The sequence below is a fragment of the Aethalodelphis obliquidens genome, unplaced genomic scaffold, assembly GCF_003676395.1.
Source record: "Aethalodelphis obliquidens isolate GAN/ISIS:26980383/991018 unplaced genomic scaffold, ASM367639v1 scaffold2, whole genome shotgun sequence".
In the NCBI taxonomy this organism is placed as follows: Eukaryota; Metazoa; Chordata; class Mammalia; order Artiodactyla; family Delphinidae; genus Aethalodelphis; species Aethalodelphis obliquidens.
The window spans coordinates 59011237-59026726 of NW_020837946.1; the positions used below are offsets into that span (position 1 = coordinate 59011237).

The 15490-nt window shown below is 44.6% G+C and overlaps 1 protein-coding gene across 2 annotated transcripts; it reads right to left on the reverse strand.

Moving 5' to 3' along the window:
• Positions 1-2404: 2404 nt before the first annotated feature.
• CDCA7 (cell division cycle associated 7) lies at positions 2405-15090 on the reverse strand. Of its 2 annotated transcripts, XM_027128155.1 has the most exons (10): positions 14974-15090; positions 12118-12243; positions 11463-11699; positions 8632-8868; positions 8247-8324; positions 7010-7216; positions 6235-6372; positions 5223-5372; positions 4680-4816; positions 2405-3731 (listed from the first exon to the last, which is right to left on the reverse strand). In XM_027128155.1, the coding sequence occupies exons 1-10, from the start codon at positions 14992-14994 to the stop codon at positions 3701-3703; spliced, it is 1362 nt and encodes a 453-aa protein (XP_026983956.1). In that variant the 5' UTR covers positions 14995-15090; the 3' UTR covers positions 2405-3700. The 2 variants fall into 2 exon arrangements, with proteins under 2 accessions (XP_026983956.1, XP_026983963.1); XM_027128162.1 differs by lacking the exon at positions 11463-11699.
• Positions 15091-15490: the final 400 nt, after the last annotated feature.

Genomic DNA, 15490 nt, shown 5'->3' on the forward strand with positions numbered 1-15490 from the left:
GCTGCCCTGCTCCATCCCACTGGGAGATCCCCAGCCATCCATATCGTCTGCTCCTGACATCCAGGGTCACGGGAAGGAGATGATCAACAGTAGCTTAATGCTCCGTCTCAATGCCCACTGCCATTCACCTCACTTCATCTCATCACGCAGGGCATTTCATCCTCTCACATGGCCATCAGAAGGGCGAGTGCAGTGCATTATAAAAGAGCGAGTGTGCACATTCACCTTATTACACCTTTGTTCTATTGTATTAGGTGTTGTTGTTCATCTCTAACTATGCCTAATTTATAAATTAAACTTTATCATAGGTATGTATGTATAGGAAAAAGTATAGTATATATAGGGTTTGGTACTATCTGTGGTTTTGGGCATCCACTGGGGGTCTTGGAACATATCCCCCAGGGATGAGAGGGGCCTACGGAATCCTACCCCCAACCCCTCCTGACCACAGAAGCCCTCAGCCCCTCCCAGCCCTCCTGTCTCCCCACCAACAGGGTTTCCACATAAGCCACCTCGGCCAGGACTGCCCCAGCACCCAAGACGCCCTTGTTCTCACTGCCACAACCTGATCCACAGCCCTTTCCTCTGCTTCTGACTCCTAAGGCTGCCCGAGTTCTGCTTAGTTACCAAAAAAAAAAGGCTTCTCCCCGAAATACTCTAGTCAAGCTCAGCCACTTTAGCTACGTGGCACTGCACACTTTTCTCAACTTCTCTGGATTTAGTTCACCCTTGAGCTACTACCCCACAAATGTGCAGTTAACATTAACACAAAAGTCACATATGCTCACCTTTCATTCCCCTCAGGACCTTTTGTCAGAACAAAAGGTACCACTTTCTTGTCAGAACCTAATCCTCTGCAGCCATGCTCTAAATCCCTGAACCCGTAATCCATCCCCTGGCATGCAAATAACTCAACTGTCTACGCGACCTTGAGCCATCAGGAGCTCCCTCTCACTTCTTTTCTGAAAGCAAGATAAAACACAAATAACCCTGTCCTGCACCACCTTCTAACTACTGCCTTTGCCCCTCCTATGAAACTACTAAAGTCTATTATAGTTGCTATTTCCTTCCTCAACCTCTTAGTAGGTGAAGATAAAGCTGGATACCACCTCTAACTCTGGGAACCCAGGATGGAGAAATACAAAGGCAATTCCTGAAGCATGAATACCCTCATACTACTTTTTCATCTAATTGTCCAAACTGGAGTTCTCGCAACTCTAAGGACCGTGTGTGGAGCTTTACAGTGGGGTGCATGGGAGAAAGTAGAGGTTCCCACAGACAAGGCTGAGACAGAGCAGCAGACCTGCCCATCAACGCTGTAAAACACCTGCTAGTGAGAAAACGCCAATTGCTTTTCCTCTCTTCGTTCCTACAGCACGTTACTTTTAGATTTTTGTCTTACTTCTTCCACTAGATTGTAAATCCTTTCAGGGTATAAGGCTTCAGCATCTACTGTTGCTAGCAATATTTTTAATGAAAACCACATAAGTGCCACTTCATAATTTTAAAACATGGTAACACCAAAAACGTTCCAAACGACGACCAATTTTGATTAACTCCAAAAATAGAAGCCTCCCAATTGCATCCCTAAAAGGGTTGGGTTATAATTGGGCTTCTTAAGATACTAAGAGTTTATGAAAAGAAATGTCAATTTCTTTTGGGCTTGTATAGAATACAGTTACAGTTGTGTAACTTCATTTATTTTGGTCTTCTCCCCAGATGTATGTGGTGTAAACGTGGTTTCTCAGATAAGTCTAGAGCAAGACTCAGCAAACTTACCATAAAGCATTTCAGGCTTTGTGGGCCACTATGTCACATGCTTTCTTTTTTTAAAAACCCTCTAAAAATGTAGAAGACCATACTTAGTTCATGTGTCGTATGAATACAGGCTGCAGCAGAATCTGGTCCCCAGGACGTAGCTTGCCAACCCTGGTCTAAAGAATCGGGTACGAGAACTTTTGAACCATGCTTTTTTTGTCTTTTGATTCTCTCGGTTCTGGAATAGGTCTCAAGGCACAGCGTACCTGCAATAAATATCCGAACGGTTGATAAAAACAAGCCAGGTATTGTGAAATCACTGTTGGTTCTTGGGTTGGCAAATGGTCAAAGAAAAGAAAACAACATTGTAAAACTTCAGGGGCCCGTATTTTCTATCTGGTGATGTAGCCGTCTTAGCTGATTCTGATTCACAGCTATCAGGCATTATCACCAAGCCAGGCCCTGTTCAAAAGAGCTGGCCCTTGACTGTCAGAAACTTAAGCCAAAGTGTGTGTGTGCAGGTGGGGGGGAAGGGGGAGGGGGCTCTCGAAAAGGCAGACATGGTCTTTTGTTTAAATAGGAGGAAAAAATTAGGACTCAGTGCGGTAAGATTGAGCATCAAAGATTTTTAAAAAAGCAGACAAGCTAGAACAAAATGTTTTATTATTAAAATAAAAAACTTTGTATAAAAGCATAACAGATCAAATGCTCTATTTACATTTATTGATTCAAGGTCCAATTATGCACCAAACACTGCACAGGCACAGCTACGGGCTGCAGACGCAAAGCAAAATGAACACACACACACTTAGATTCTACCTCTAGCAAACAATCTGATTCATGCCGAAACAGGCAGAGGGAGAGACGACACACGGACTCTGCCCAGAAACTAAACTGGCAGAGATGTCAAGTTAGCAAACTGTTGAAAGTCACCCTTCTCCAAAAAGGCACTTCTCAGTGTTATAAAAGTGCTTCAAACCTGAATGCGAACCCTGTGCCTGGTTTATAATTTCTTCAAGAAAGTAAAAACTGCAAAGAATTGTAGCTGAGTATAAGTATCAATTTTCCACGCAACATAAGCAAGAATTTATTTGAAATACCTTACGTTATGAACTGAAAACAACTTGGCAAACTACACTCATCCTGAAGTTTTATTCCATGAATTCAAATCGGCCTACTCCTGAAGGCTCCCCGTCCCAATTCCCCAGGATGGCTTTTCTACAATGATTTCAAGTATAGCACTGCCCGAGAACCTTTGGGTCGTGACCGTGTGGGCCAGATGCACTTGGTGGACGAAATCAGCAGCAACTAAGCCTCAACTGTGACAACTTGAATAATAAGCACAATACATGGAATATTCTCCTGAGAGGCCTCCACAGTCATATATTCCACTTGCCAACAATCACCTAATTTTTCCACATGGTTTTAAGACTCTTGTGCCTTGATTCTGTTAAAAATGTCAGCGAACACTAAATCAGACCCAGTGTTTTCACGTAAGCAAGTTAGAGGGCTAGTCTCTGGAAATCAAGAGATGTAGTTAGTTAACACTAGTACTGCGTTTCTAAGTGCTTGGTTTTATGGGTGGATTCCAGGGCTATTTCAACACCAATTAAATCAAACATGCTTTCAAAAATTGTCATTTAAAAAGGATTCTGAAACTAAATGGTGGAAGAGAACCACTGGAGATAAGAGGGGGATGGCATGGGATGAGGGGTGGAGGGAAATGCAAAGGACAAACTGCAGGAGGGCAGGGTACAGCTGGCACTACACCCCCGTGATGCCCAGACACGCGTGCATGTCTAATGAGGTTAACCTGATTTGCCTATAAGACAGACTGATCATCAGAATTCTTAAACTCGGGTTTCAATCACATGACAAAATTGAAAACTTTAAAACAAGGAAGATTTGTGAAGTGGAAGGCAGGTAGTGGATCTTCCAATTATTATGCTTGCATTTCAAACTCCTGTTTTAGACTGAAAGAGAAGAGGGAACATGTCAGGATATGGTTTTCGGCCTAACAATTCTCTTCTGAAAACTAATTCCAAGAGACACACGCACCCCAATGTTGATAGCAGCACTATTTACAACAGCCAAGACATAGAAGCAACTTAAGTGTCCATCGACAGAGGAATGGATAAAGAAGATGCGGTACATATATACAATGGAATATCACTCAGCCATTAAAAAGAATGAATTAATGCCATTTGCACCAACAGGGATGGACCTGGAGATTATCATACTAAGTGAAATAAGAGAGAGAAAGACAAATACCATATGATATCACTTATATGCAGAATCTAAAATATGATACAAATGAAAACTTATTTACAAAACAAAAACAGACTGACAGACATAGAAAACAAACTTATGGTTACCAAAGGGGAAGGGAGTTGAGGGGATGATAAAATCAGAAGTCTGGGATTAACAGATACAAACTACTATATATACAATAGATAACCAACAAGGTCCTACTGTATAGCACAGGGAACTAAACTCAGTATCTTATAAGAAACCATAATGGAAAAGAATATGAAAAATATATATATATATGTATAACTGAATTACTTTGCTGTATACCTGAAACACAACATTGTAAATCAACTATACTTCAATTTTTAAAAAGTTAAAAAAATAATAATCTTCTGAGAGCCTAATTCACTCTTTTAAACGTTTCTATCAAGTTATAACACATCTTAAGTGTACAGCTTGAATTTTACACACGCATGCCCACGAGGGTCACCACCACCCAGATGAAGATATAAAATGTTTCCAACCCTCCCCGACTCCCCATGTGCCCCTTTCTAGTTAATACCTGCACCCTCCTGCCCTCCATAAGACCACTCTTCTGACTTCGACCGTTTTATTAAGATACAAAAATGAATGTCAGATTTGGGTGTGGAAGAGGGAAAAATCAGCCCTACCTTTTCAAGTAAGCATGCACGTTCCCGAAGCCGTGGTACTTGGCTAAGTACACGAGCACCCCAGTTGCACACCGCCCGTCTCTCTGCCGACAGAAGCTGCAGTTGCAGATCCCGCGACACGGTGGGCAGTGCCAGCTCTGAATAAGCATGAAAAGTCACCATTAAGTTAAACCTCACGCCGCCGCTTACTTATTTACTCCTGTTTAACCTTTAAGATGGGCCTGATCAATTGCATTCAGATCTTTTTAATTATTAAAAACCTCGTAACATGGTTAACATCAGTTAGTCATGCATCACGTTCCCTTAGGAAATCCCACGGAAAAAGTTCCACAGCCACTAGCAGGGCTAAGTGGGGAACGGACTTCCCCGAATGGCCGGGTCGGGAGCACTCCAGAAGGGCTCACCACTATCCACCAACACTCTGAATGCATCTGTCTTCCCCGAAATGAATGTCCCACGACACTAAGGGCTCAATCTCTCTCTGGCCCTATCAGCTCACGGCAGACTCTCGAGCCCCCAGGACCACCCCTTCGAGGCACGTACTGGGTCTAGCAGAGCATCCCTGACTTCTTCACCGTAACGGTTTCGAAGGCAGGGCCCGCAGAACTGGCCTCGAACGCCCCAGCACTCTGGGTTTCTGCAGTTTGTCTTGGTATCCATAGTTTTCTGGCGGCACTGATGACAAGTCGTTCCCTGCAAATAATAAGCAAATAAGAACCAAAAACAAAAACACTGCTTTCTGTAGACAAAATACTTAAAGAATGTCCTTCTTTGGGAATTCCCTGGCGGTCCAGTGGTTAGGACTCCACGCTTTCACTGCGGAGGGCAAGCCGCACAGCCAAAAAAAGGAGGAATTTGACTACAAAAAAAATTTAAAGAGAAAAAAAAGAATGTCCTTCTTTGTGGGTAAAGTCTCATATTTTCTCTTTGAATCCTAGTTCACATCTATACACACATGTATACAAAAGGACATGAAAAGTATCTCAAGCATGGTGATTTCATTCAACTGGCAGACGCAATACCTTATGTTATCAAAACTACAACAAGAAAAGATCTGTTTGGGCTTCCCTGGTGGCGGCGCAGTGGTTGAGAGTCCGCCTGCCGATGCAGGGGACACAGGTTCGTGCCCTGGTCCGGGAGGATCCCACATGCCGCAGAGCGGCTGGGCCCGTGAGCCATGGCCGCTGAGCCTGTGCTCCGCAATGGGAGAGGCCGCAGCCTGCGTACCGCAAAAAAAAAAAGATCTGTTTATCTTTACCACACAACCATATCCCCAACACCTATCTATGTAGACACACGTTAACAGATACTTAGGTTGAATGAATCAATTTCTAAATTAAGAGAAAAGATTTTATGCTACTAAAGACTTACTAAGCAACTACTACTACTGCAAACTTACTAAGAAAGCTAAATCCCAAGGATGCTACAAAACTCTCTGTTCTTACATGAAAAAAACACACAGGCACACATCCCATATGCTAAGACTGTTAGAACATTAGCAAAATGTCTCTCTCACAGACGTGTACATTTCCAGACATCATTTAGAGGCTCTGACCAATGAACGGTTATAGATCTTCTCTCGAGAGTTGCTGCAGATGTTGTCCAATTCTTCCTCCGTGATTTCGTCCACTGGGCGAATTATATGGGGAAGGGCCATGGATCCGGGGCGACGACTTCGGGGCATGTCATCTTCCTGCATAATGAGAAACATGGAACAGAGTGGCCTTCCTGGCTCTTGCCAGCTCTGAATCTCAAGATACTCGCTTTGTCATTTCTTCAGAGAATTCAACCTGGAAATCATTCTTAGAGCTTACGGAGAAGGGGAGAATCCTAAGTTTACTAAGGATCATGGGACAACATCATGGAAATGACTCCTACGATTAAGAAAAGCCCAAGATAATTTTGATCCTCTTGCCTGCTAGCAAGAACCATCAAAATAAGCTGATATGGGGCTTCCCTGGTGGCGCAGGGGTTGAGAGTCCGCCTGCCGATGCAGGGGATGCGGGTTCGTGCCCCAGTCCGGGAAGATCCCACATGCCGCGGAGCGGCTGGGCCCGTGAGCCATGGCCGCTGAGCCTGCGCGTCTGGAGCCTGTGCTCCGCAACGGGAGAGGCCACAACAGTGAGAGGCTCCCGTACCGCAAAAAAAAAAAAAAAAAAAAAAAAAAAAAAAAGAAGCTGATGTGACTTTAACCGTTCCGGAGTGTTTGAGAAGAACATTTCATACGGATCATTGGTGTTGAGGGGGTGTGTGCTCCCGTGCTGTGTCCATGACCCTGGGCCCACAGAACATGACAAACAGAAGAGAAAGCATAAAAGCGGAGAACTCACGTTCACGTAGCCGGCCACGGGCTTCCTCTTTCTCACCAACATGTACTTATCCTCTTCCTCCTCGTCCTCCTCCTCATCCTCCGTGGGCGGGGCACTGTGCGACCCAAGGACCCGAGACCTCGACCTGGTGAGAGGACGAGCTCTCCGCTCAGGGTTTCTCCTGCGGGAGACACCTGGGAATGTGCGCCTTCGGGGTGTCTTTGGACGCTGAACAAAACACAGAGGATTGGACCCGTTTATTCCAGAATGAGAAGTGGCACCTTCTCCTGAACCAGGTTGTCCTTTAAGTAAAAGGAGTACTCCACTTCCCGATTTCCTTCAGCCTCTCTGTAATGCATGGAAAATGAGCCCAGAAATGATACAGCCATTGTAATTTGGCTTTTGTTAACACCAAACCTGGTTTCTGTCAAACTGAGGGATGATCTATTTATGCTTTACTCAATAAAGATGTAAGAAAGAATCTCGTTCTCCAAAAAAAAAACCTTTTCTACAACATCTCTTGAGCCCTGAAACATATTCACTGTTCCTATACTGCCCAAGAGAGAAATGTATGTATGCTTTTCCTTGTTCTAGTCCTGCTCACGGAGAGGCGGAAAAGGAAATCTTTCCTTTTGTACCACACCAGATACACCAGATTCCCCTGAGTTGCACCAGCTTAGTTTCCTCAGGATATAATCACATACATTAGGCCATGACTTGGTTAACAAATTGTTTTTGCTTTCTTTTTTTTCATTCTCAGATTTTAAAAACATCCATTACCATGTAGGAGGAATCTGCCAATGCTGGGGATACAGAAAAAACCATTTTCGATCTTTATTTCCTACCCCTGAGGGTCTTAGGTTTACTTGGGTGGGAGGAAAAGAAACAACCAATCAAAAGAGGTTTGAGGAACTTCCCTGGAGGTCCAGTGGTGGAGACTCCGTGCTTCCACTGCAGGGGGCGCGGGTTCGATCTCTGGTCCAGGAACTAGGACCCCACGTGCCACGTGGGTGGCCAAGGAAAACGGAGGGGCTTGGGGTTTGAGCCCCACAGGAGCTCGGCATCAGGGGACAGGGGCACCCCTGGCCCAGGGTGCAAGGAAGAGGTCCCAGAGATCTGTCAGAAGCTTTCCTCTATCACCTCTAAGTCTGTCTACAAGACCACATGAAATAACGAAATTGGACTTTAAAATCAGACCTGCCCATTTAAAATCAGACCTCCCCAAAACAGTACCATACAAACAAGGATTTGTACTTACTGAACTGGAGCCTGGCAGGGAACGACTTCCAGGGAAGGAGCCAGGAAAGCTTTCTAATTCTGACATTAGTTTTGCAAGCTAAAAAGGGAGGACAGTAAACAGAAGTTATTGGTTTAGAATAACTACTGAAAACAAGTAAATTCCGGAAATCACAGTAGCACGTTTCAAAGAGTTTCTGATTTCCCCTATACATCTACCAAGACTTTAATAGATTAAAAAAAGAAATGTTAGTTTAGGGAAAGAAACACATTTTAAAACATATGTTATGAAAATTTCAGAGCTACATGGAAAATAATTTTTATGACAAAGATATAAGCAACAAGTGGCTTAGAGAAAAGCTGGGAAGGAAGGGTGAGTTCTAATACATTCAAAGTCAGATACCTACCATTGCTTTGTTTTGCTGTATATTTAAAGCCCTTTTCTCCAAAAAATTCATGCCACTTTCATCTTCTGAATCAGAATTGCAATCGGTCACAGAATTCTCTGAGGGTTCGGAGGGCACTGCTCTCTCGTTGCCAGCTCCCCTGGTGTTTCGAGTTGGAAACTTCATGGCCACCCGGAGAGGTCCGGAACTTCTGCACTGACTGCGGGTCCGACAGCCCGCGTGGTCTGCCTGCAGCCTCTAGTCAATCAGAACAAGTGAGGCATTAATGACTTGCTGATTGTTGCACAGTCTGCAACAGTATGACTACAAAATATGCCTTTGGAACAAAAAGAGCTTGCAGCAAATACATTTGCACTGAACACTTTAATTGTCAAGTTTAATTGACAGCTCTGGGTAACAAAATCAAGAATTACAAATAAATACAACCACCTGAGTGTAGTTTAACTCGGGGAGCCTACCTGAGACACATTGTTATAAGCCACCTTCACAGTCCCTAGGCCAGTGGTTCCGAGCCACTTTTTTAATGTGAAAATCCCAGCTCCCTTTTTCATGTCTTTAAAAATAGAATCTTTATGCATTTTGAAAAGAATTCCCCTAGGAGTAAATATGTGTGCTCTCATAAATATGATTTCAATGCTTATGGCAATACTAAACTTTATTAAAAGATGTCTCAATGTTCTGTACTACTTTTTTAAAAAACTAGCAAAATATATAACATAACATAAAATTTTTCACTGGAACCATTTTTAAGTGTAGAGTTGAATGACATTAAATACATTCATTGTTCTGCAACCATCACCACCATCCATCTCCAGAACTTTTTCATCTTCACAAACTGAAACTCCATACTCATTAAACAGTTACTCCCCACTCGCCTCCCCCTCAACCCCTGGCAACCACATTCTACTTTCTGTCTCTATGAGATCTGACTACCTCCCTCTCTTATCCACTTTTTGGAAGCCTAAAATTCTTAAAATCTCAGATTCCAAAAGTAATATGTTTCCATCATTTAAAATGTATGAAAATTAGCCACTGGGGAAATGCAAATCAGAATCACAAGACATCACTTCCCACCCACTAGCAGAACCAAATCAATAAGTACAGCAAGGATGTGGAGAAACTGGAACCCACACACCCACTCTGGTAGGACTGTAAAATGGTGCCGCCACTTTGGAAGACAGTCTGGCGGTTCCTCAAAAGGTTAACCATACAGACTATATGACTCAGCAATTCTACTCCTACTGAAGAGTGTACATCCATACAAAAACCTGTATGCACATGTTCAGAGCAGCATCAGTCCTAACAAAAGGTGCCAACAGCCGAAACGTCCATCAACTAATGAGTGGATAGATAAAATGTGGTATATTCACACAATGGAATATTATTCAGCAATAAAAAGATATGAAGTAAAAAAAACAAAAAAAAAGATATGAAGTACTGACACATGGAAGACCTTTGAAAACATTATGCTAAGTGAAAGAACCCAGTCACAAAAGACCACATATTGTAGGGTTCCACTTCTAGGAAATGCCCAGGATAGGCAAATCTATGAGACAAAATAGATTAACGGTTGTCAGGAACTGAGGATACTGGGAAAGAATGCAAAGTGACTGCTGATGGGTACAGCATTTCTTTTTGGGGTGACAAAAATATTCTGAAAATGACTGTGGTGATGGCTGAAAACAAACAAAAAAAGAGAGGCAAAAAATACCACCCATAAAGTCCCAGAAACGGAACTCATTTTTTAACATTCCAAAATCCCCACCGCTTTTTGTACTATTCTTATACTTTTAGTGTGCATGGGTTGAAAGCTATAAAATGACAAAACTTTTATCAGTTCTTAAGCCTTTTAATCAATTGGCATTTTATCAATCGCAACAAATAGCATCTACAAAGAATTGAAACATTGCCCGGAAATGATTCAGGCTATAGACAATGTTGGGTGACATCCAGATTCGCAGATCAGCCCCTGCCAATAACTCCAATACATACTGATTCAGACCAACACCACTTCTTAGAGGAAATATTACATTATCGTGAAGTTAGACAGTGATAAACACTCGCTGGTCAGGCATCCTCACTTATGTCAGTGCCGCTCAAGTGCGGTCCCAGGCAGTGGACCCGTGTCAGAGCACAATGAGCTAGAGAGCACGCACCTGACTGCAAATCAACAGTCTGTCGAGAAAGTCTTGCTAACAGAAAAACGTGTGCAGAAGTAACCAGCATGCTCGGGGAGAGTGGGACCGAGGTGCGTCAGCGGCAGCAGTGTCCTGAGCAGGACAACAGAGGCTAAAGGTAACACAGCATGCACAGGAAAAGCCAACAGAGGAGCCAAAGTGGAAGCAGGCAGGGCCCTAATTTTCATTACCTGCACTTAAGCTCCTGCATGGGAGTTATCACAGGCTTTCCGGATGCAGGCACAGATCCACTACAGGAACCGACATTTACTGAAGGCCTACTCTATGTCAGGCCCTGGGCTGGGCACTTGAACTTAAATGTGAATGTAGCTCATCTTGAGGACACGTGTGCTTCCTCTGATTAGGCTGGATTTCTGTAGCAACAGAAATCTGCAGGCGGGCCAATTCTATCTTACCAGTTTCCAAGATTTTCAGAGACTACAAAAATGGTCAAGCTTTACAAGGAGAACTACATTAGCAAAAAACTGCTTTAAGACATGAAGAAAATACTCTTAAAACTTTTTAAAAGATCAACAAAATCTTCTGGCATGACTAAAACGAAAATCTTAAGGAAAAAAAAAAACTTTTTAGGCAAGTACGTCATGCCTCTAAAGGTACCTTATTTCTTGATATTGGTGAAATTCTCAAACTCACCATTCCATCTTGTATCTCACTCTCTGAGAAACCGCAAAACGATTCATCATCAGAGTCGGCATGAAAAATACTGGCCAGTTCGTTAGTGACATCTGGCCTTGGTTTCTGTAAAAATCCACAATGGTCTAACACATCTTGCACCTCACTTTCTGAAAAGCCGCAGAAAGATTCATTATCAGAGTCCTCATAAAAAACATTTGCCAGTTCTTCACTGATATCTGACCTGAATTTAGGTTTCTGTAAAATAAATAAATAAATGTGGTTGTGCATTTTTTTTCCTTTTTCAAGAACCAATTTTCCATAAACCGTGCAGAGAGCAAATCACATTTACAAGTGCACTACAAGAGAATAGCTTTTGTTACAAAGAAAAATGGTTCAGAGGTTTACAAATGATTTCTGAGTTGTTATGGCAAATCATCAGGCATGTTAGGTTAGGCGACATTTCAAAAGGATAGAATAAGTAGCTAATCTACCTCCAACAATTACTACCTAGAACCACAGCAAAAAGTGAAATGAAATTACAGTGCATACTGTATTTTCATAACGGCTGTATAGAAATGTAAGCAAAAAGCAAGCAGTTTTAATCACGCACAAAGCATTTGAGGCATTTTGAGCACGGCAGACTCCATTCTGTTTATTCTCAGGCAGCACTTACTGTGTTTGCAAAATTATCAGAAGCAAAGCTGTCACAACTGTCATCAGAGGATGACGAGGTTTCCATGGAAATCAACTTCACATATCTGAATTTCTTGAAGTTCTTCTTTGCTCTGCGATCCTTTTGCTGCAAACAGAAATGGCAACACTATTAAATGGGTTGCTTACCGCAGAATCTAACGAAAGATATCATTTTTGAGTTGAGTAGGTTCAAACAGCACAGAGGAGATGTGTCCACTTCTTATACCCTACGCAGAAAAAGGCGGGTTTGCAATTGCTACAAAAATTTTTTCAAAACCAGGTAATATCCTAAAAAGAGATCCCTGTGAAGGAACATTATAACGACAACTATCAATTTATTCAAATATCTGTAGAGCTACCCCTTTACCCACCTTAAGAGCCCCAAATCTTAACATTATTATACTGAGCTCCCAAGGCATTAAAAGCTAAACTCCTAAAAAAAAAAAAAAAAAAAAGCTAAACTCCTAAAATCTGCCCTTAAAAAAAAATTAAACTGTACTTCAAAAGTACAAAATGGTAGTGATTTCTCTCCCTCAGCCAAAATCAAGCTAATGAGATCTTTCTATGTAAGCTTTGGGCTCTGTACTGTGATGCTAATTTCCCAAACTGTAAAAACTGGGCAGCACCTCTACTTCGAGATGGCAGGCTTTCAAACAGGCCTGTGCCAATCAGGAGGGGTAGAGTGATTTCAGCACAAGTCCTTACAAATCAAATATATCAACCCAGTGAACAAATGTACAGGAGCCAAGTTAAAGGTCAAACAGTCCTCCAAACCCAGGTAGAATGCCTGATTCCACTTCAGGGCTCTATTAGGCTGGCCAGACATTCAGCTCTTTCTGCAGTCCCCTTGCTGCACAAGTCTTAAGTTTTTAGAAGTCCTTTCATAAGACACAAATGGCCTGTGGATATGAAAATGCAGCCTTCATTCATGAACACTGAATAGCCTGGCACTGCTCATCAGAACATGCAACTGGCATCAATCTCATGTAAAAAGATGGCCGTTTCTACCATTTCTTAATATTTAATGAGATTTCTTAAATGCTGTTATTAGTAGTTCCTATATTTTTCTCTTCTGAAGTATAGCCATGGAGTAACAGAAGTGACTCCTTACACTGAAAACTTTTGAAAAGGCAAGCTCTGCTAGGGGTCCCACAAAAATAATGCCAAGATGTGAGGTGTCGGGTGAACAGAACATTCTGACCTTCCTTCTATACTTAACATTATGCATTTCTCTTGCAAATAAAATTATTTTCATGATCATGGGACCCAACCACCCAGTACTCCTCAACAGACTCCATTCAATCATCTTAGGAAGTTTTAGTCTTTTGTCCTTTTAGAAAGGCAGGCAAATGTGATAATAGGTAGAGGTACTACCTATTAAAGGAGATCTCAGAAACTCCCCATTTTCCAGATGAGCAAATTAAAGGCTCCAAGGAGGTGAAACAGATTGCTCAAGATCACAGGGTTGCAAGGAGTCTGCAGTCTCCTAAAACAGCAAAGCTCCTTGCACTACTGCAGGAATTATCACCATTCACTCATCAGTATACCTGCCAGCAGTCAGACGCCCAAGACAGCCTCAAGGGAGGCATTCTGTTGGAAGCTCGCAGGGAAATTCCTGCTGAGCTTTAACTAGTCACCACATGCCAAGAGTTAGTTATCAGGCAAATGTATACCTGGAGGAAAAGACCTAGAAAGAAGCAAGGCAAATGATCATGGTTGAGATGGACTTTCTTGGCAGATAGGTAATAACTAACACCACTTAATAGGTGTTTTTTTGTGCCAGGCACTAAGTATGCTTTCACATTAATTCCTTGCAACAAAGGTGGAAACTGAGGCTCAGAGAGGTGAAAGGAACTATTCAAGTCCCACGATGGCCCAAATTTGAACCCAGGCACGTCAGAGTCCAAGTCCAGCTACACGTCTTTCTTCATGCCGAAAGCCAATGCCCAGGTCCATTCAGGAGAGCTGTCTCTGAAACCACGCCCCCAACACGCCCTCTCCCACCCACCCCCAGGGAATCCCAGCCTTCCCACGTGGGCCCCTTACCCATATTTATTTTAAGCGTGTCACTCTCTTCCTTTTCACCCAACCCCCACCCTCTAACTTCTTCTGGGGCAGACCCTCCGTTCCGGTTTCCGTTAGAGCAGAAAGTAACGTTCCATCAGGGCTACGTCCTGCTGCTGAGAGGATGGTTGGGGGGTGGGGAGGGGAGTGGGAAATGAGCAAACGGTCGGCGAACCGTTCAGACCAAGTCCTTCCGCTGCACTAAATCACCGCCTGGGACTAGAAATGCCCCCTCAAGTGTGCATAACCCAAGTTCTAAAGAGACCGATTTGCAAGACCTTTAAACTCCAAACCCTCAGTGGTTACAAGCGCCTGCCGGCATGGTTGATGCAAAAGCGGGCGGGAAGCGCGCGCAAGGACCCCCAGTACGCGCGGGGCTGCGCGCGGGAAAGGGCCTGGAGGCTGCAGGGCGGCGTTCCCCTCCGCGCCCCGCGGGCAGGTCTGCGTACAGCGGACACAATGGGCCCCCCCGGCCAGCCCCCAGCGCACGTGCACCTCGGGCGCACGTGGCCTCGAGCTCCCCGGGGCTGCCAACCATCCTGCAAAGCTCTCAAATCTCCGGACCGCCCGCGCGCCGGGTGCACACGCCCGTCGGGGGCAACCCCTAGTCCCCGAACTACCCGCAAGTGCACAACATCAGGGGCTTGGCTCAACGGGCGCCGCCCAGGACGGCCACCAGTTGATAAGGGCACTCCGCCGCGGAGATGGAGGGGGTCCGCCCGTGCCCAACACCCACCGCGCCCATCCCGCGCCTTCGCCCGTCCAGCCTCACCGGCACGCGGCGAGCGTCCATGCTGGCGGCTGGCGCTCTGAGCGCTGAGAGCTGAGAAGCCGCGCGCGCCTCCGTCCCACCACGCAGGAGCCGGAGCTCGAGCAGCGCGGGCCGGCGGGCGGGGCGCTCAGAGCCCGGGCCGGAGGGGCGGGGCGCGGCAGGCTTTCCCGCGTTGGGGCGCAGGTCCTGCCAGCTATGGTAACGGTCCACCCGCGAGAGAGACCCACTCGGCCCCGGAAAAAAAGCGGTCCCCCCAGATACCCTGAAGTCCTGTGATAGCCGTGCAGTCCCCTAAAATCCTCCTTGGAACTGTGATGCCTTGGGAGCTCCAGGACCACTCCTCTTTACGTAGCTGCACGGTCCCGAGCGAATGGCGCGAAAATGGGTCGTATTGCCCCGGGGTTAGCAGGCTGATTTGCATGAATTCCGGGGCTGGGAGAGGAAAGTGGAGATGGGAGTCGTGGAGAGCTGCGCCGGCCTCAGCATTTAGCACTTTCCCTGCGGTGTGCGGTTTACG